We start from the raw sequence: 23,352 nt of genomic DNA on the forward strand, positions 1-23,352 counted from the left end.
ACAGGACACCCTGAAGCACCACAAGTCCGTGCCTGTGTTAATTTTAGGTTCAGAAAAGCACTCCAACCCAATGTAGTATTTGATCTCAACAAAATCATTCGACTCCCATAATGCCATCAAGCACCACAGCACCATACCTGCGTCGATTTTAGGTTCAGAAAAGTGCCCCAACCCAGTTTAGTATATTATTTCTAGAATTTCGTTCAAGTCCCACGATGTCCTCAAGCACCAGCGGTCCATACCTGTATCGATTTTAGGTTCAGAAAAACACTCCAACCCATTCAAATATTTAATCTCAACAACTTCGTTCGATTCCTAGAACAGCCTGAAGCACCACAGGTCCGTATCTGCATCAATTTTTGGTTCAGAAAAGTGCTCCAACCCAATCAAGTATTTTATCTCAACAACTTCGTTCAACTCTGGGGACGCCCTGAAGCACCACAGGTCTGTATCTGTGTAGATTTGAGGTTTAGAAAAGTGCACCGACTCAATTCATTATTCTATCACAACAACTTCGTTCGAGTCCAGGGATACCCTTAAGCACCACAGGTCCATACCTGTGTCGATTTTATGCTCAGAAAAGCTCTCCGACCTCATTGAGTGTTTTATCTCAACAACTTCGTTTGACTCCCAGGACGCCCTCAAGCACCACAGTTCCATACCTGTGTCGATTTTAGGTTGAGAAAAGCGCTCTGGCCTAATTGAGTATTTTATCTCAACTTATTTCGACTCTGAGGACGCCCTGAAGCACAACAGGTCTGTATCTTTTGATTTTAGGTTAAAAAAGTGCACCAACTCAATTCATTATTTTATCACAACAACTTCATTCAAGTCCCAGGATACCCTCATGCACCACAGGTCTGTACCTCTCGATTTTGATCAAAAAAGCTTTCCGACCTAATTGAGTATTTTATCTCAACTTCGTTCGACTCCCAGGATGCCCTCAAGCACCACAGGTCCATACCTGTGTCGATTTTAGGTTGAGAAAAGCACTCCAGCCTAATCGAGTATTTTATCTCAACACTTCATTTGACTCTCAGGACGTCCTCAAGCACCACAGGTCCATACCTGTCAATTTTAGGTTGAGAAAAGCGCTCCGACCATATCAAGGATTTTATCTCAACAACTTCGTTCAAATTCCAGAACGCCCTGAAGCACCACAGATCCACACCTGTCGATTTTAGGTTAAAAAAATTGTCCCAACCCAATCAAATATCTTATCTCAACAACTTCGTTTGACTCTCAGAACTCCGTCAAACACCACAGGTCCATACCTGTGTCGACTTTAGGTTCAGAAACACGCTCCGACCCAATCAAATGTTTTATCTCGACAACTTCGTTCAACTCCCTGGATGCCCTCAAGCACCACAGGTCCATCCGTGCCTCTGTCAATTTTAGGTTAAGAAAAGTGCTCCGACGTAATCTAGTATTTATCTCAACAACTTCGTTCGACTCCCAGGTCGCCCTCAAGCACCACAAGTCCATACCATTATCAATTTTAGGTTCATAAAAGTGCCCCGACCCAATCAATTATTCTATCTCAATGTCATTCAAGTCCCAGGATGCCCTCCAGCACCACAGGTCCGTACCTGTCGATTTTAGGTTGAGAAAAGTGCTCCGACCATATTGAGTGATTTATCTCAATTTCGTTCTACTCCCAGAATGCCCTCAAGCACCACAGGTCCGTACCTTTATCGATTTTAGGTTCAGATAAGCACTCCAACCCAATCCAGTATTTTACCTCAACAACTTCGTTAGAGTCCCAGGATGTCCTCAAGCACCACATGTCCGCACCTGTGTCGATTTTCGGTGCAGAAAAGTGTTCTGACTCACTTTAGTATTTTATCTACACAACTTCGCTATAACCCCAGGATGTCTTCAAGCACCACAGGTCCGTACCTGTGTCGATTTTAGGTTCAGAGAAGTGCTCTGTCCTAATCAAATATTTTTTCTTAAATTCATTCGACTCCCAGGATGCCCTCAAGCACTACAGGTCCGTACCTGTCGATTTTAGGTTCAGAAAAGCACTCCAACCTAATCCAGTACATCACCACAACAACTTCATTCGACTCCCAGAACGCCCTCTAGCACCACAGCTCCATACCTTTGTTGATTTTAGGTTCAGAAAAGCATGCCAACTCACTTTAGTATTTTAGCTCAACAACTTCGACTGAGTCCCAGGATGTCCTCAACCACCAAAGTTCCGTACCTGTGTCAATTTTAGGTTTAGAAATGCGCTTCAAACTCATCGAGTATTTTATCTGAACAACTTCGTTCAACTTCCAGGATGCCTTCAAGCACCATATGTCCATACCTGTGTCAATTTTATGTTCAGAAAAGGGCTCCAAGCTAATCTAGTATTTTATTTCAATAACTTCGTTCGACTCCGTAGATGCCCTGTCCGTGCCTCTATCGATTCTAGGTTAAGAAAAGCGCTCCGACATAATCTAGTATTATATCTCAACAACTTCCTTCGACTCCCATGACGCCCTCAAGCATCACAGGTCTGTATCATTGTCAAGTTTAGGTTTATAAAAGTGCCCCAACCCTATCGAGTATTTTATCTCAACAACTTCATTCGACTCCCATGATGCCCTCCACCACCACAGGTCCGTACCTGTGTCGATTTTAGGTTGAAAAAAGCCCTCCGACCATATCGAGTATTTTATCTCAACAACTTCGTTCTACTCCAAGAACACCCTCAAGCACCACAGGTCTGTACCTTTGTCGATTTTAGGTTAAGAAAAGCGCTCCAATCCAATTCAGTATTTTAACTAAAAAAATTCGTTAGATACCCAGGATGCCCTCAAGCACCACATATCCGCACCTGTGTCAATTTTTGGTTCAGAAAAGTGCTCTGACTCACTTTAGTATTTTATCTAAACAAATTTGCTAGAGCCCCAGGATGTCCTCAAGCACCACAGGTCTGTACCTGTGTTGATTTTAGGTTTAGAAAATTGCTCCGACCTAATCAAATATTTTCTCTTAAATTCGTTCGACTCCCAGGACACCCTCAAGCACCACAGGTCCATACCTGTGTCAATTTTAGGTTCAGAAAAGTGCTCCAACCCGATCCAGTATTTTATCTCAAAATCATTGAACTCCCAGAATGCCCTCGAGCATCACATGTCTATACCTGTGTCGAATTTAGGTTCAGAAAAGCGCCCCGACCCACTTTAGTATATTATCTCAAGAACTTGTTCAAGTCCTAGGATGTCTTTAAGCACCACAGGTCCATACCTGTGTCGAGTTTAGGTTCAGGAAAAGTGCTCCAACCTAATCAAGTATTTTATCTTAACATCATTCGACTCCCAGGACACCCTGAAGCACCACAGGTCCATACCTGTGATGATTTTAGGTTCAGAAAAGCGCTCCAACCCAATCTAGTATTTTATCTCAACAAAATCATTCAACTCCCATAATGCCATCAAACATCACAGGTCCATACCTGTGTCGATTTTAGGTTCAGAAAAGTGCCTCGACCTACTTTAGTATATAATCTCTAAAACATCAGGCAACTCCCAGGATGTCCTCTAGCACCAGCGGTCCATACCTGTGTCGATTTTAGGTTCAGAAAAATGCTCCACCCCATTCCAATATTTTATCTCAACAACTTCCTTTGATTCCCAGAACACCTTGAAGCACCACAGGTCTGTACCTGTGTCGATTTTAGGTTCAGAAAAGTGCTCCAACCCAGTCGAGTATTTTATCTCAACAACTTCGTTCAACTCCAAGGACGCCCTGAGGCACTGCAGGTCCGTATCTGTGTCAATTTTAGGTTCAGAAAAGTGCTCCAACCCAATCAAGTATTTTACCTCAACAACTTCGCTCAACTCCGAGGACGCCCTGAAGCACCACAAGCCCATATCTGTGTAGATTTTAGGTTCAGAAAAGTGCACCGACTCAAGTTATTATTTTATCACAACAACTTCGTTCAAGTCCAGGGATACCCTCAAGCACAACAGGTCCGTACCTGTTTCGATCTTATGTTCAGAAAAGCTCTCCGACCTAATTGAGTATTCAATCTCAACAACTTCGTTCAACTCCCAGGATGCCCTTAAGCACCACAGTTCCATACCTGTGTTGATTTTAGGTTGAGGAAAGCGCTCCAACCTAATAGAGTATTCTATCTCAACTGTGTTCGACTCAGGATGCTCTCAAGCACCACAGGTCCGTACCTGTGTTGATTTTAGGTTGAGAAAAGTGCTCCGACCATATCAAGTATTTTATCAGCAACTTCGTTCGAATCCCAGAACGCTCTGAAGCACCACAGATTCGTACCTGTGTCAATTTCAGGTTCAAAAAATTGTTCTGACCCAATCAAGTATTCTATCTCAACTTCGTTTGACTCCCAGCACTCCGTCAAGCACCACAGGTCTGTACCTGTGTCGATTTTAGGTTCAGAAACGCACTCCAACCCAATTAGGTATTTTTTTTTTTTTTTGATTTTCCAAAAGATGGAACAGAGAACAAGGCCAGGTGAGGATATTCCCTCAGAGGCCCAGTCCTCTGCTCTTAACGCTACCTTGCTAATGCGGGAAATGGCAAATAGTATGAAAGAAAGAATCTCAACAACTTCATTCAACTCCCTGGATGCCTTCGAGCACCACAGGTCCGTCTATGCCTCTATCAATTTCAGGTTAAGAAAAGCACTCCAACATAATCTAGTATTATGTCTCAACAACTTCGTTCGACTCCCAAGACGCCCTCAAGCATCACAGGTCCGTACCATTGTCAATTTTAGGCTCATAAAAGTGCCTCGACGCAATCGAGTATTTTATCTCAACAACTTCCTCCGACTCCCACGATGCCCTCCAGCACCACAGGAGTTGATTTTAGGTTGAGAAAAGTCCTCCGACCATATCGAGTATTTTATCTCAAGTTCTTTCTACTCCCAGAATGCCCTCAAGCACCACAGGTCCATACCTTTGTTGATTTTAGGTTCAGAAAAGCACTCCGACCCAATCCAGTATTTTACCTCAAGACCTTCGTTAGAGTCCCAGGATGTCCTCAAGCACCACATGTCCACACCTGTCGATTTTTGGTTCAGAAAAGCACTCTGACTCACTTTAGTATTTTATCTAAACAACTTCGCTAGAGCCCCAGGATGTCCTGAAGCACCACAGGTCCATACCAGTCGATTTTATGTTTAGAAAATTGCTCCAACCTAATCAAGTATTTTTTTCTTAACTTTGTTCGACTCTCAGGACGCCCTTAAGCACCACAGGTCCATACCTGTGCTGATTTTAGTTTCAGAAAAGTGCTCCTACCCAATCCAGTATTTTATCTCAACTTCGTTGAACTCCCAGAATGCCCTCAAGCATCAGAGGTCTGTACCTGTGTTGATTTTAGGTTCAGAAAAGTGCCCCGACCCACTTTAGTATATTATTTCAAGAACTTCGTTTGAGTCCCAGGATATCTTTAAGCACCACAGGTGTTGATTCTAGGTTTAGAAAAGTGCTCTGACCTAATCAAGTATTTTGAATTATAACTTCATTCAACTCCCCGGACACCCTGAAGCACCACAGGTCCGTACCTGTGTTGATTTTAGGTTCAGAACAGCGTTCCGACCCAATCTAGTATTTTATCTTAACAAAATCGTTCGACTCCCATAATGCCATCAAGCACCACAGGTCCGTACCTGTGTCGATTTTAGGTTCAGAAAAGGTTCCCGACCCACTTTGGTATATCATCTCTAGAACTTTGTTCAAGTACCAGGATGTCCTCAAGCACCAGCAGTCCATACCTGTGTCGATTTTAGGTTCAGAAAAATGCTCCAATCCATTTGAATATTTTATCTCAACAACTTCGTTTGATTCCCAGAATACCCTGAAGCACCACAGGTCCATACCTGTGTTGATTCTAGGTTCAGAAAAGTGCTCCAAACCAGTCAAGATTTTATCTCAACAACTTCATTCGACTCCAAGGACGCCCTGAAGCACCGCACGTCTGTATCTGTGTCGATTTTAGGTTCAGAAACATGCTCCGACCCAATCAAGTATTGATCTCAACAACTTCATTCAACTTCCTAGACGCCCTCAAGCACCACAGGTCCGTCTGTGCCTCTATCGATTCTAGGTTAAGAAAAGCACTCCAACATAATCTAGTATCATATCGTAAGAACTTCGTTTGACTCCCAGGATGCCCTCAAGCATCACAGGTCCTTAACATTGTCAATTTTAGGTTCATAAAAGTGCCCTGACCCAATCGATTATTTTATCTCAACAACTTCATTCGACTCCCACGATGCCTTCCAGCACCACAGGTCCGGACCTGTGTCGATTTTAGGTTCAGAAAAGTGCCCCGACCCACTTTAGTATATTATCTCTAGAACTTTGTTCAAGTCCCAGGATGTCCTCAAGCACCTGTGTCGATTTTAGGTTCAGAAAAATGCTCCAACCCATTTGAATATTTTATCTCAACAACTTCGTTTGATTCCCAGAATGCCCTGAAGCACCACAGGTCCGTACCTGTGTCGATTTTACGTTCAGAAAAGTGCTCCAAACCAGTCAAGTATTTTATCTCAACAACTTCATTCAACTCCAAGGACGCCCTGACACACCACAGGTCTGTATCAGTGTCGATTTTAGGTTCAGAAAAGTGCTCCAACCCAATCAAGTATTTTCTCTCAACTTTGTTCAACTTCCAGAATGCCCTAAAGCACCAAAGGTCCATACCTTTGTCAATTTTAAGTTCAGAAAAGTGCTCCAACCCAATCCAGTATTTTACCTCAACAACTTCGTTCTACTCCCAGAATGCCTTCAAGCACCACAGGTCCGTACCTTTGTCAATTTTAGGTTCAGAAAAGCGCTCTTTTCCAACCCAGTATTTTACCTCAAAAATTTCATTAGAGTCCCAGGATGTCCTCAAGCACCACATGTCCACACCTGTGTCGATTTTTGGTTCAGAAAAGAGCTCTGACTCACTTTAGTATTTTATCTAAACAACTTCACTAGAGCCCCAGAATGTTCTCAAGCACCACAGGTCCGTATTTGTCGATTTTAGGTTCAGAAAAGTGCTCTGACCCAATCAAGTATTTTATCTCGACAACTTTGATTCCCAGAATGCCCTGAAGCACCACAGGTCAGAAAATCGACCTGTGTTGATTTTGGGTTCAGAAAAGCGCTCCGTTCCAATCAAGTATTTTATCTCAACAACTTCCTTCGACTCCGAGGATGCCCTCAAGCACCACAGGTCCGTACCTGTGTTGATTTTAGGTTTAGGAAGGCGCTCCAACCCAATCTAGCATTTTATCTAAAAATCGTTCAACTCCCAAAATGCCCTCAATCATCACAGGTCCATACCTGTGTCGATTTTAAGTTCAGAAAAGCGCCCCGTCAAACTTTACTATATTATCTCAAGAAATTCGTTCGAGTCCCAGGATGTTCTCAAGCGCCAAAGGTCCGTACCTGTGTTGATTTTAGGTTAAGAAACGCTCCAACCTAATTGAGCATTTTATCTCAACAACTTTGTTCGACTCCAGGTCGCCCTCAAGCACCACAGGTCTGTACCTGTTGATTTTATGTTCATAAAAGTGCTCCGACCTAATCTAGTATTTCATCTCAACAAAATCATTCTACTCCCAGAACGCCCTCAAGCACCACAGGTCCGTCCATACCTGTGATGATTTTAGGTTCAGAAAAGTGCTCTGACCCAATCTAGTATTTTATCTCAACAAAATTGTTCGATTCCCAGAACACCCTCAAGCACCACAGGTCCATACCTGTGTTGATTTTAGGTTAAGAAAAGCACCCTGACACACTTTAGTATAGTATCTCAAGAAATTCATTCTAGTCCTAGGATGTCCTCAAGCACCAAAGGTCCATACCTGTGTTGATTTTAGATTCAGAAAAGTGCTCCAACCCAATCGAGAATTTGATCTCAACAACTTCATATGACTCCCATAATGCCCTCAAGCACAACAGGTCCATACTTGTGTCGATTTTAGGTTCAGAAAAGTGCTTCCACCAATCATGCATTTTATCTCAATTTCATTAGACTCCCAGAACACCCTCAAGCATCATAGGTCCACACCTGTCGATTTTCTGTTCAGAAAAATGCTCCCACCCAATCAAGTATTTTATCTCAATGACTTCCTTCAACTCCCATAACGCCCTGAAGCACCACAGGTCCATACAAGTGTCGATTTTCTGTTCAGAAAAGTGCCCCGACCTAATCAAATATTTCATCTTAACTTTGTTTGACTCCCAGGACGCCCTCAAGCACCACAGATCCAAACCTATGTCGACTTTAGGTTCAGAAAAGTGAGCCGACTCAATTTAGCATCTTACTGCAACAAAATCATTTGACTCCCAGAATGCTCAAGCACCACAGGTCCGTACATGTCGATTTTATGTTCAGAGAAGTGCTCCGACCTAATCAAGTATCTAATCTTAATTTTGTTCAACTCCTAGAACACCTTTAAGCACCACGGGTCCGTACCTATGTCGATTTTAGGTTCAGAAAAGCACGCTAACTCACTTTAGTCTTTTATCTCAACAACTTCTTTCGAATCCCAGGATGTCCTCAAGCACCACATACACACCTGTGTCAATTTTAGGTTCAGAAAAGTGCTCCAACCTAATCATCAAGTATTTTATCTTAACTTCATTCGACTCCAGGACGCCCTCAAGCACAATAGTTCCATATCTATGTCAATTTTAGGTTCATAAAAGCGTCCCGACCCAGTCCAGTATTTTATCTCAACAAAACCTTTTGACTCCCAGAACACCTTAAAGCACCACAAATCTGTAACTGTGTCGATGTTAGGTTCAGAAAAGTGCCCTGACCCACTTTAGTATATTATCTGAAGAACTTTGTTCAAGTCCCAGAATGCCCTGAAGCACCACAGGTCTGTACAAGTGTCGAATTTCTGTTCAGAAAAGTGCTCTGACCTAATCAGGTATTTCATCTTAAATTCGTTCGACTCCCAGGATGCCCTCAAGCACCACAGGTCCGTACCTATATCGAATTGAGGTTAAGAAAAGTGAGCCGTCTCAATTTAGCATTTTATCGCAACAACTTTGTTCAAGTCCCAGGATGCCCTCAAGCACAACAGGTCCGTACCTGTGTTGATTTTAGGTTCAGAAAAGCGCTCCGACCTAATCGAGTATTTTACCTCAACAACTTAGTTTGATTCTCAGAATGCCCTTAAGCACCACAGGTCCTACCTGTGTTGATTCTAGGTTCAGAAACGTGCTCCGACCTAATCAAGTATTTTATCTTAATTTCGTTTGACTCCCAGGACACCCTCAAGCACCACAGATCCATACCTGTCGATTTTTGGTTCAGAAAAGCGCTCCGATCCAATCCAGTATTTCATCCCAACAAAATCGTTCGACTCCCAGAATGCCCTCAAGCACCACAGGTCTGTACCTGTCTCGATTTTAGGTTCGGAAAAGTATCCTTACCCACTTTAGTATATTATCTCAAGAACTTTGTTCGAGTCCCAGGATGTCCTTAAGCACCACAGGTCCGTACCTGTGTCGATTTTATGTTCAGAAAAGCGATCTGACCTAATCTAGCACTTCATCTCAACAACTTCGTTCAACTCCCAGGATGCCCTCAAGCACCACAGGTCCGTACCTGTGTCAATTTTAGGTTCAGAAAAGCGCTACGACCCAATCCAGTATTTTATCTCAACAAAATTGTTCGACTCCCAGGATGCCCTCAAGCACCACAGGTCCGTACCTGTCGATTTTAGGTTCAGAAAAGTGCCCCGATCCAATTTAGTATATTATCTCAAGAACTTTGTTCAAGTCCCTGGATGTCCTCAAGCACCATAGTTCCGTACCTATGTCGATTTAGATTTAAATAAAGTGCTCCAACCCAGTCGAGTATTTTGTCTCGACAACTTAGTTTGACTCTTAGAATCCCCTTAAGCCTCACAGGTCCGTACCTGTGTCGATTTTAGGTTCAGGAAAGTGCTCCGACCTAATCAAGTATTTTATCTTAATTTCGTTCAACTCCTAGGATGCCCTAAAGCACCACAGGTCCGTACCTGTGTCGATTTTTGGTTCAGAAAAGTGCTCTGATCCACTGTAGTACATTATCTGAAGAACTTTGTTGAAGTCCCAGGATGTCCCCAAGCACCACAGGTCCGTACCTGTGTTGATTTTAATTTCAAAAAATCCTCCAACTCAGTCAAGTATTTTATCTCAACATCTTAGTTCAACTATTAGAATGTCCTTAAGCACCACAGGTACCTGTGTCAATTTTAGGTTCAGAAAAGTGCTCCAACCTAATCAAGTATAATATCTGAATTTCGTTTGACTCCCAGGATGCCCTCAAGCACCACAGGTCCATACCTGTGTCGATTTTAGGTTCAGAAAAGCACTCCGACCTAATCGAGTATTTTATCTCAACAACTTAGTTCAACTCTTAGAATGCCCTTAAGCACCACAGGTTCTACCTGTGGCGATTTTAAGTTCAGAAAAGTGCTCCACCTAATCAAGTATTTCATCTTAATTTCGTTCGACTCCTAGGACACCCTCAAGCACCACAGGTCCGTACCTTTGCTGATTTTTGGTTCAGAAAAGTGCTCCGATCCAATCCAGTATTTCATCTCAACAAAATCGTTTGACTCCCAGAACGCCCCCAAGCACCACAGGTCCGTCACTGTCCCGATTTTAGGTTCGGAAAAGTGTCCTTACCCACTTTAGTATATCATCTCAAGAACTTCGTTTGAGTCCCAAGATGTCCTCAAGCACCACAGGTCCGTACCTGTGTCGATTTTATGTTCAGAAAAGCAACCTGACCTAATCTAGCATTTCATCTCAACAACTTCGTTCAACTCCCAGGATGCCCTCAAGCACTACAGGTGCTTGTGTCGATTTTAGGTTCAGAAAAGCGCTACGACCCAATCCAGTATTTTATCTCAACAAAATTGTTCAACGCCCAGGATGCCCTCAAGCACCACAGGTCCGTACCTGTTGATTTTAGGTTCTGAAAAGTGCCCTGATCCAATTTAGTATATTACCTCAAGAACTTTGTTCAAGTCCCAGGATGTCCTCAAGCACCACAGTTCTGTACCTGTGTCGATTTTAATTCAAATAAAGTGCTCCAACCCAGTCAAGTATTTTGTCTCAACAACTTAGTTCAACTCTTAGAATCCCCTAAAGCTTCACAGGTCCGTACCTGTGTCGATCTTAGGTTTAGAAAAGTGCTCCGACCTCATCAAGTTTTTCATCTTAATTTCGTTCGACTCCCAGGACGCCCTCAAGCACCACAGGTCTGTACCTGCGTCGATTCTAGGTTCAGAAAAGCGCCCCGATCCACTTTAGTATATTATCTCACGAACTTTGTTCAAGTCCCAGGATGTCCTCAAGCACCACAGGTCCGTGCCTGTGTCGATTTTAATTTAAAGAAAGTGCTCCAACCCAGTCGAGTATTTTATCTCAACAACTTAGTTCAAACTCTTAGAATGCCCTTAAGCACCACAGGTCTGTCCCTGTGTCGATTTTAGGTTCAGAAAAGTGCTCCAACCTAATCAAATATCTTATCTTAATTTTGTTTGACTCCCAGGACGCCCTCAAGCACCACAGGTCCGTATATGTGTCAATTTTAGGTTCATAAAAGTGCTCTGACCCAATCCAGTATTTTATCTCAACAAAATCTTTCGACTACCAGAACGCCCTAAAGCACCTGTGTCGATTTTAAGTTCAGAAAAGCGCCCCAACCCACTTTAGTATATCATCTCAAGAACTTCATTTGAGTCCTAGGATGTCCTCAAGCACCACAGGTCCGTACCTGTGTCAATTTTAGGTTCAGAAAAGCGCTCCCACCCAATCGAGTATTTTATCTCAACAACTTTGTTCGACTCCCAGAACGCCCTGAAGCCCCCTCTCCCACCCTATGATTCACATCCGCTTCCATGGTTCCATCCGCTGCCAAATCCACTCCCATATATCTAAAACACTTCACCTCCTCCAGTTTTTCTCCATTTAAACTTACCTCCCAATTGACTTGACCTTCAACCCTACTGTACCTAATAACCTTGCTCTTATTCACATTTACTCTCAACTTTCTTCTTTCACACACTTTACCAAGCTCAGTCACTGGATTCTGCAGTTTCTCACATGAATCAGCCACCAGCGCTGTATCATCAGCGAACAACAACTGACTCACTTCCCAAGCTCTCTCATCCACAACAGACTGCATACTTGCCCCTCTTTCCAAAACTCTTCCATTTACCTCCCTAACAACCCCATCCATAAACAAATTGAACAACCATGGAGACATCACACACCCATGAAGCAAACCTACATTCACTGAGAACCAATCACTTTCCTCTCTTCCTACACGTACATATGCCTTACATCCTCGATAAAAACTTTTCACTGCTTCTAACAACTTGCCTCCCACACCATATATTCTTAATACCTTCCACAGAGCATCTCTATCAACTCTCTATCATATGCCTTCTCCAGATCCATAAATGCTACATACAAATCCATTTGCTTTTCTAAGTATTTCTCACATACATTCTTCAAAGCAAACACCTGATCCACACATCCTCTACCACTTCTGAAACCACACTGCTCTTCCCCAATCTGATGCTCTGTACATGCCTTCACCCTCTCAATCAATACCCTCCCATATAATTTACTAGGAATACTCAACAAACTTATACCTCTGTAATTTAAGCACTCACTCTTATCCCCTTTGCCTTTGTACAATGGCACTATGCAAGCATTCCGCCAATCCTCAGGCACCTCACCATGAGTCATACACACAGTAAATAACCTTACCAACCAGTCAACAATACAGTCAGCCCCTTTTTTAATAAATTCCACTGCAATACCATCCAAACCTGCTGCCTTGCCAGCTTTCATCTTCCGCAAAGCTTTTATCACCTCTTCTCTGTTTACCAAATCATTTTCCCTAACCCTCTCACTTTGCACACCACCTTGACCAAAACACCCTATATCTGCCACTCTATCATGAAACACATTCAACATACCTTCAAATTACTCACTCCATCTCCTTCTCACATCACCACTACTTGTTATCACCTCCCTATTTGCCCCCATCACTGAAGTTCCCATTTGTTCCCTTGTCTTACGCACTTTATTTACCTATAATCAATATAATAAAGATTGCAAACACACCTGGGACGTATAATCATCATGTATAGAATGAGATAAGGAGTATCCATACAACCAGCAAATGCCCTCCCCAGTCTACTCAGCACCCTCCCACAACAATACAGAGGAATTACTGTCGATTACTTTGTTTTATTTTCTTTACAAAAATTAAATTGTTCCACATGGGTATGGATAATGGAAGCAATACTGTTGTTTAAGGGTTAACACTTTAGTCTGTAACTCTTTTTCAAAACCAAAACACACAGTGCTGCACACATACAAAATAAAGCCTCTAATAATGCATTAAAATACTGCCTTCTCATCATCTCAACCTCACATTCTACTGTACTGGCTTGAATTCTCTTAGGTAAACAGAGAAGAGGTAGTAAAAGCTTTGTAGAAGATGAAAGCCAGCAAGGCAGCGGGTTTGGATGGTATTGCAGTGGACTTTATTAAAAAAAAGGGGGTAACTGTATTGTTGACTGGTTGGTAAGGTTATTTAACGTATGTATGATTCATGGTGAGGTGCCTGAGGATTGGCAGAATGCTTGCATAGTGCCATTGTACAAAGGCAAAGGGGATAAGAGTGAGTGCTCAAATTACAGAGGTATAAGTTTGTTGAGCATTCCTGGGAAATTATATGGGAGGGTATTGATTGAGAGGGTGAAGGCATGTACAGTGCATCAGATTGGGGAAAAGCAGTGTGGTTTCAGAAGTGGTAGAGGATGTGTGGATCAGGTGTTTGCTTTGAAGAATGTATGTGAAAAATACTTAGAAAAGCAAATGGATTTGTATGTAGCATTTATGGATCTGGAGAAGGCATATGGTAGAGTTGATAGAGATGCTCTGTGGAAGGTATTAAGAACATATGGTGTGGGAGGCAAGTTGTTAGAAGCAGTGAAAAGTTTTTATCGAGGATGTAAGGCATGTGTAAGTGTAGGAAGAGAGGAAAGTGATTGGTTCTCAGTAAATGTAGGTTTGCTTCAGGGGTGTGTGATGTCTCCATGGTTTTTTAATTTGTCTATGGATGGGGTTGTTAGGGAGGTGAATGCAAGAGTTTTGGAAAGAGGGGCAAGTATGCGGTCTTTTGTGGATGAGAGAGCTTGGGAGGTGAGTCAGTTGTTGTTCGCTGATGATACAGCCCTGGTGGCTGATTCATGTGAGAAACTGCAGTACTGAGTTTGGTAAAGTGTGTGAAAGAAGAAAGTTGAGAGTAAATGTGAATAAGAGCAAGGTTATTAGGTACAGTAGGGTTGAGGGTTAACTCAACTGGGAGGTAAGTTTGAATGGAGAAAAACTGGAGGAAGTGAAGTGTTTTAGATATCTGGGAGTGGATCTGGCAGCGGATGGAACCATGGAAGTGGAAGTGAACCATAGGGTGGGGGAGGGGGCGAAAATTCTGGGAGCCTTGAAGAATGTGTGGAAGTCGAGAACATTATCTTGGAAAGCAAAAATGAGTATGTTTGAAGGAATAGTGGTTCCAACAATGATGTATGGTTGCGAGGTGTGGGCTATGGATAAAGATGTGCGCAGGAGGGTGGATGTGCTGGAAATGAGATGTTTAAGGACAATATGTGGTGTGAGGTGGTTTGATCAAGTAAGTAATGTAAGGGTAAGAGAGATGTGTGGTAATAAAAAGAGTGTGGTTGAGAGAGCAAAAGGGTGTTTTGAAATGGTTTGGTCACATGGAGAGAATGAGTGAGGAAAAATTGACCAAAAGGATATATGTGTCAGAGGTGGAGGGAACGAGGAGAAGTGGGAGACCAAATTGGAGGTGGAAAGATGGAGTGAAAAAGATTTTGAGTGATCGGGGCCTGAACATGCAGGAGGGTGAAAGGCGTGCAAGGAATAGAGTGAATTGGAACGATGTGGTATACCAGGGTCGACGTGCTGTCAGTGGATTGAACCAGGGCATGTGAAGCGTCTGGGGTAAACCATGGAAAGTTCTGTGGGGCCTGGATGTGGAAAGGGCACTGTGGTTTCGGTGTATTATTACATGACAACTAGAGACTGAGTGTGAACGAATGGGGCCTTTGTTATCTTTCCTAGCGCTACCTCGCACACATGAGGGGGGAGGGGTTGGTTATTCCATGTGTGGCGAGGTGGCGATGGGAATGAATAAAGGCAGACAGTATGAATCATGTACATGTGTATATATGTCTGTGTGTGTATATATATGTATACACATTGAGATGTATAGGTATGTATATTTGCGTGTGTGGACGTGTATGTATATACATGTGTATGTGGGTGGGTTGGGCCATTCTTTCATCTGTTTCCTTGTGCTACCTCGCTAACGCGGAAGACAGCGACAAAGCAAAATAAATAAATAAATAATAAATATGTATTACACTACAAAATCAACTTTGAAAACAATGCAGTTTATTCCTCCATGACAATCAGCCATCATTTGACAAATATGAAAAGCCCAACATAGACAGACCCTACATAAATATGACCTTATCGCAATACAAAAAGAAATTAATATCAATACTACCTGTGGTGAGTAAAACTGCCATCAATTCTGTTTTTCACTTTGAAGGTTCCAGTCACAGACAAAAGTCCACATCAAGGCCAGGCCTTAATTGAAATACATAGAAGTAAATAAAAGGGGAAAAGAAGAGGCAAGGGAAAGTATTTAGGAATTTTGGAGAAAGTGAAAAACTTGTCTTTTAAAAAGTGCCATGTCACAGTTATACTGAGGAAGACATGAGAGTACAGAGTTCCAAAGCTTTGAGGTGTAGGGAAAGAAACAGTTATCAAAATTTGCACACCCAACCTTGAGCTGCCATACACAGTAGCTTCCCAAGATTGGGCAAGCAAGTCAATAGATAATTTACAAACTATTAACCTTGGTTTTGATCTATAGGAGTAAAAATTTAAGATTAATAACAAGGAACTAATATCTCACTCAAATACTACAAAATCATTACCCAAAGTAAAAGATCTGAAAACCCTACATCTTAACCAGTCAATTTATAAAATCTGATCAGACGTTCAGCAGCACATGCAGAATTTAAAGTCCAATCACCTAAAACTGCCTGAAAAATTTACAAAATTGAATCTCTATCTAGAACATAATCCAGCAAAGTACATTTTAATAACCTGAACTTCTTGATTTGGTTAAATTTGCATTTCCATACCGTTCAGACCACAATCCTGTGATTCTAAAAATGACATTTATGTCTCCTTCAACCAAACATCCAGCTTTTGGGATTCTACAATCTTCAAGCCAGTGCGAGACACCTATCTCATTAATATCTGAACAAATGCATTCAAACTGATTTGACAGCTACTGAATCCTAAGACTGACTAGACCTCTTCTTTCATGAAATGCAGTTCATACGAACATAATCATGCTTATGATAAGTAAAACATTAAATTAATAAAGCTTGAAGGTTTTACCAGTTCAAATATCTGCCATGAAAACAATAAACAGATAAAGTGGCACTATCTTGCAAACAACTTAAATGTAGCCTAGGAATGGAACTTACACATGAGATTCCCAAAGACTTCTGCAACTGGTAATAATCTGACGTTACTAAATGTATTTACATGAAGTTGGATGATTTCTGAATTGGTTTTATCCAATCTCTTCCAACAGACTTCAGTCTCATGTGAATGCTTTCACTACCATGTCATTCATAAGTACATGACTATCACCTCTTGTATAACAATATTAAAGAGATAATAAAAGCCTGAAAAATATGCTACAAATTATGAATCAAAACAAAAAGGCTTATCATCAAACATACCAATGAAGTGGTAACAGATGGGAGTGTCATAGCTTCCTGAAGTGCTGTAGTAATACCAGCTTCTGGTGTTGAGGGCAAGGATGAAGGCGTCAAACAGAAAGACTCATTGTCCAAGGAGCCTACATCACTGCATGATGACAGTTCTGACAGACAACTCCTTTGAGAAAATGAGCAAAGTTCCTCATTGTCCAAGTTTTGAGACAATGTTTCAGTGTCTTCTTTAGATGATTCAGTTTTTTGTTGGTTTACAAACTTAAATGCACTCTTAGTTGCAGGACTGCCTTCTATTTTCATACTTTTGGTCTCAGTGTAGGAATACATTTCAGAGAGCTTACGCCATTGAAAAGTGGTATTATTTTTTTTTGGTACGGTGTTACTCTGAACAGAAGACAACAGAGCTTTTGGGGTCTCAAGAGGACAGTCTTCTATTGGCAGTTTAATTTCCAAATTATTGTCAACTATTTTCTGCTCTTTTACATTCAGTTTTTGGCTGTGACCTTCTGATTCTGCTGTGCTTTGTGCTGGGGATTTCATGATCACCTGTGCACTGATGCCTGGTGTAGGTGAGGTCTCAACTGCAGGAGGAGCAAAGTACCTGAAAAACAGAATATCATGAATTACCTACATGTAATCTTTCCTCTAAACCTAAAATGTATATGGTTCATTGCAACTGTTCAGTTTGTGTTGCTGTAGATAGGAAACTAAAAAAAAATATGAAATCTTCACTCTACTCAATCCCCAATTGTTGTTCAGAAAAAAGCCGAAGATATGTTAATATCTGAAGTACAATATATTTTTCCCTGTACTTGATCAATATACTAACCAAGGAAACAAGTCATGACTAAGCTTCACAGACAGTGAGGGCCCCTGTAAATAGTATCCAAGTCTCATCCCTGCCTTCTCGTGGTGACCTTGTTATTACACCCATTAGGGGTGTAACTAAAGGGGGAGGCAGGGCAATACTTTTAAATTTAGACAAACACCCGAGGTGTGCTGTCACATTTCATTTCTTTTGACAATTTTGGCTACCTCTGGAAACACTGCACAAAAGGTTAAGAAGTGGCACTGGAGTCTACCAGTAATGTTGAAGATTAAAAGAAATGCATAGAATGGTGTATGCGAGGGAGGCAATAAAGGACAGGGAGAAGTGGGTTAAAGAAATGCATAGAATGGTGTATACGAGGGAGGCAAGTAAGACAGGGAGAAGTGGGGACTCTTTTGCCATGGCCACCCCTTGACAGGAGTTCCTGAAGGGAATGGGCATCAGAGATATGGATAAAATGAGATGTTTGAGGACAATATGTGGTGTGAGGTGGTTTGATCAAGTAAGTAATGAAAGGATAAGAGAGATGTGTGGTAATAAAAAGAGTGTGGTTGAGAGAGCAGAAGTGGGTGTATTGAAACGGTTTGGTCACATGCAGAGAATGAGTGAGGAAAGATTGACCAAGAGGATATATGTGTCAGAGATGGTGGAACGAGGAGAAGTGGCAGACCAAATTGGAGGTGGAAGGATGGAGTGAAAAAGATTTTGAGCAATTGGGACCTGAACTTACAGGAGGGTGAAATGCATGCAAAGAATACAGTGAATTGGAACGATGTGGTACAGCGGGGTCAATGTGCTGTCAGTGGATTGAACCAGGGCATGTGAAGCGTCTGGGGTAAACCATGGGAAGTTTTGTGGGGCATGGATGTGGAAAGGGAGCTGTGATTTCGGTGCATTAAACATGACAGCTAGAGACTGAGTGTGAACGAGTGTGGCCTTTCTTGTCTTTTCCTAGGGCTACCTCGCACACACGTGAGGGGAGAGGGTTGCCATTTCATGTGTGGCAGGGTGGCGATGGGAATGGATGAAGGCACCAAGTATGAGTATGTACATGTGTATATATATATGTCTATGTATGTATATGCATGTATATGTTGAAATGTATAGGTATGTATATGTGCATGTGTGAGCATGCATGTATATACATATGTATGTGGGTGGGTTGGGCCATTCTTTTGTCTGTTTCCTTGTGCTACCTCGCTAATGCAGGAGACAGCAACAAAGTATAATGAGCAACAAATACATATAATGCTTCTACACTTAGAATAATCACAGATAATATTTCATCATTGTTTCCCAAGTGACAGATACCTAATAAATAAGAACCATAAAATCACAGAATCTTCTAAAAGAGTAACAATCTATTACTTATTTTCAGGCTTTAATGTCCCCCCAGCATATACTTCAACCCCAGATTCGAATTCACTATGAAAAGTAGTCCTTATATTGAGGTCTTCTAGCAAATCTATTAGCCTCACAAATATACTAAAAACTGCAGGAATCAGGAAATTTTTTTTAGCCCAAAAACTGTTTTGTTATACAACTGAAATGTGACATAATGAAATGCTTCCATACTTGAAATAATCATGAAAAATATCTCATAATGCTTTCTCTTGGAGACAGATACCCAATACATACAAGCCGAAAAATCAAAGAATTCTCAAAAAGAGTAACAATCGATTACTTATTTACAAACCTTAATGTCTCTGAACATATATTTTAACCCAGATTCGAATTAACATGAAAAATAGTCCTTACACCAAGGCTTGCAAGCAGGATCTATTACCTCACAAAAATACCAGTAGTTCTGGGAATTTTTTTACCCAAAAACCTTTCTGTTTTAAAATTGATATATGACATAATGAAATGTTTTTATCCATAATCACAGAAAATATCTCGTAATGCTTCCCAAGCCAATAGATATCCCATAATTACAAAGAGAATAAGCAAAGAGTCTTCTAAAAGACTAACAATCAATTACATATTTATATGCCCTACTGTCTCCCTACATATATTTCAACCAAACATTCAAAGTCAGCATTAACCATACTGAGTTTTAAAGCAAATCTATTACCACACAAAAATACGAAAATTGCACATAATACTTCAGGAAATTTTTTTGCCGATGGACCTTTTGTTTTAAAATTGAAATGATATAAAGAAATGCTTCTATACTTAAAATAATCATGGAAAATATCTCATAATGCTTCCCCAATCCGATAAATACCCAATAATCATGAACCAAATAATCTCAAAATCTTCTAAGAATAGCAATGAATTACTTATATACTGTCCCCTAATACATATTTCAACCCAAGATTCAAATTCAGCAAGAAAAATAGTCCATACATTGAAGTACTTAAGCAAATCCATTACACTCACAAAAATATCAAAAATTGCAGGCAACAGTTCAGGGGAATTTTTAGGCCAAAAACCTAAACAGGCATGCAACTGTCCCTCAAGCTTACTTGAGGGTTAGTGAGGCCTTCAAATTGTTCCAATGACTCATCCTTTGTTGTAGTTCCCATCAATGGCTATCCAATATATATTACAATGAGCACAAAATCAAAGTTTTTACTGTAAGTGGTTAGACTGAGGACAACAGCACCCTACTATGCTTGCTTCAATTGAGTATCATAACACCAAAAGGGTTTAGTGTAATGTGGCGTGTAAACTAAAATTACAGCACAAGCAGAGTGGGTTATGTGTTGGTTGAAGCTTGTGCTAGTATTAACAGAGGACTGGATGGTGGCTACAAAAGAATCAGGTTAAACGGACTCCAGTTTCTCATAGGAGCAGTTTCAATTGTGAGGGTGCAAGGGTGCATGTTCATCATCCAGCCTGACAGTGTCAACAGTACATGTGTTTGAGCTAAGTGGTGAGGCTTGGCAGGGGCAGGGAGTCTTCAAAGGTTCGATAAGTAAATATTACTTATCTAATATATTTTTTTTTTAATTTTGTTTTGTCGCTGTCTCCCGTGTTAGCGAGGTAGCACAAGGAAACTGACGAAAGAATGGCCCAACCCACCCACATACACATGTATATACATACGTGTCCACACACGCAAATATACATACCTATACATCTCAACGTATACATATATATATACACACAGACATGTACATATATACACATGTACATAATTCACACTGTCTGCCCCTATTCATTCCCATCGCCACCCCACCACACATGAAATAACAACCCCCTCCCCCTCATGTGCTCGAGGTAGCGCTAGGAAAAGACAACAAAGGCCACATTCGTTCACACTCAGTCTCTAGCTGTCATGTAATAATACACCAAAACCTCAGCTCCCTTTCCACGTCCAGGCCCCACACAACTTTCCATGGTTTACCCCAGACGCTTCGCATGCCCTGGTTCAATCCATTGACAGCACGTCAACCCCGGTATACCACATCGATCCAATTCACTCTATTCCTTGCACGCCTTTCACCCTCCTGCATGTTCAGGCCCTGATCACTCAGAATCTTTTTCACTCCATCTTTCCACCTCCAATTTGGTCTCCCATTTCTCCTCATTCCCTCCATCTCTGACACATATATCCTCTTGGTCAATCTTTCCTCACTCATTCTCTCCATGTGACCAAACCTTTTCAAAACACCCTCTTCTGCTCTCTCATAAACACTCTTTATTACCACACATCTCTCTTACCCTATTATCACTTACTCGATCAAATCACCTCACACCACATATTGTCCTCAAACATCTCATTCCCAACACATCCACCCTCCTCCACACAACTCTATCCATAGCCCACGCCTCGCAACCATATAACATTGTTGGAACCACTATTCCTTCAAACATACCCATTTTTGCTTTACAAGATAACGTTTTCAACTTCCACACATTTTTCAACGCTCCCAGAACTTTTGCCCCCTCCCCCACCCTATGATTCATTCTGCTTCCATGGTTCCATCCACTGCCAAATCCACTCCCACATATCGAAAACATTTCACTTCCTCCAGTTTTTCTCCATTCAAACTTACCTCCCAATTGACTTGTCCCTCAACCCTACTGTACCTAATAACCTTGCTCTTATTCACATTTACTCTAGCTCTCTTCTTTCACAGACTTTACCAATCTCAGTCACCAGCTTCTGCAGTTTCTCACATGAATCAGCCACCAGTGCTGTATCATCAGCGAACAACAACTGACTCACTTCCCAAGCTCCCTCACCCACAACAGACTGCATACTTGCCTCTCTTTCCAAAACTCTTGCATTTACCTCCCTAACAACCCCATCCATAAACAAATTAAACAACAATGGAGACATCACACACCCCTGCCGCAAACCTACATTCACTGAGAACCAATCACTTTCCTCTCTTCCTACACGTACACATGCCTTACATCCTTGATAAAAACTTTTCACTGCTTCTAGCAACTTGCCTCCCACACCATATATTCTTAATACCTTCCACAGAGCATCTCTATCAACTCTATCATATGCCTTCTCCAGATCCATAAAGGCTACATACAAATCCATTTGCTTTTCTAAGTATTTCTCACATACATTCTTCAAAGCAAACACCTGATCCACACATCCTCTACCACTTCTGAAACCACACTGCTCTTCCCCAATCTGATGCTCTGTACATGCCTTCACCCTCTCAATCAATACCCTCCCATATAATTTCCCAGGAATACTCAACAAACTTGTACATCTGTAATTTGAGCACTCACTCTTATCCCCTTTGTACAATGGCACTATGCAAGCATTCCGCCAATCCTCAGGCACCTCACCATGAGTCATACATACATCAAATAACCTTACCAACTAGTCAACAATTCAGTCACCTCTTTTATTAAGAAATTCCACTGCAATACAATCCAAACATGCTGCCTTGCCGGCTTTCATCTTCCGCAAAGCTTGTATTACGTCTTCTCTGTTTACCAAATTATTTTCCTTAACCCTCTCACTTTGCACACCACCTCAACCAAAACACCCTGTATCTGCCACTCTATCATCATACACGTTCAACAAACCTTCAAAATACTTACTCAATCTCCTTCTCACATCACCACTATTTATTATCACCTCCCCATTAGCCCCCTTCACTGAAGTTCCCACTTGTTCCCTTGTCTTACGCACTTTATTTACCTCCTTCCACAACATCTTTTTATTAATTTTATTTATTTCGCTTTGTCACTGTCTCCCGCGTTTGCGAGGTAGTGCAAGGAAACAGACGAAAGAAATGGCCCAACCCACCCCCATACACAATGTATATACATACACGTCCACACACGCAAATATACATACCTATACATCTCAATGTACAGATATATAGACACACACAGACACATACATATATACCCATGCACACAATTCACACTGTCTGCCTTTATTCATTCCCATCGCCACCTCGCCACACATGGAATACCATCCCCCTCCCCCCCTCATGTGTGCGAGGTAGCACTAGGAAAAGACAACAAAGGCCCCATTCGTTCACACTCAGTCTCTATCTGTCATGCAATAATGCCCGAAACCACAGCTCCCTTTCCACATCCAGGCCCCACACGACTGTCCATGGTTTACCCCAGACGCTTCACATGCCCTGATTCAATCCACTGACAGCACGTCATCCCCGGTATACCACATCGATCCAATTCACTCTATTCCTTGCCCTCCTTTCACCCTCCAGCATGTTCAGGCCCCGATCACACAAAATCT

The 23,352-nt window shown here is 41.6% G+C and overlaps 1 protein-coding gene across 1 annotated transcript in view; it reads right to left on the bottom strand.

The window, feature by feature from the left end:
• Positions 1-23,352, bottom strand: part of LOC139755982 (uncharacterized) — a 72,413-nt gene that overhangs the window by 16,936 nt on the left and 32,125 nt on the right. Inside the window, exon 5 of the mRNA XM_071674854.1 lies at positions 16,841-17,435. Coding sequence (XP_071530955.1) covers positions 16,841-17,435 — 595 coding nt within the window. The remainder of the gene's footprint in view (positions 1-16,840; positions 17,436-23,352) is intronic.

This window comes from Panulirus ornatus, chromosome 20 (assembly GCF_036320965.1).
Source record: "Panulirus ornatus isolate Po-2019 chromosome 20, ASM3632096v1, whole genome shotgun sequence".
Taxonomy (NCBI): Eukaryota; Metazoa; Arthropoda; class Malacostraca; order Decapoda; family Palinuridae; genus Panulirus; species Panulirus ornatus.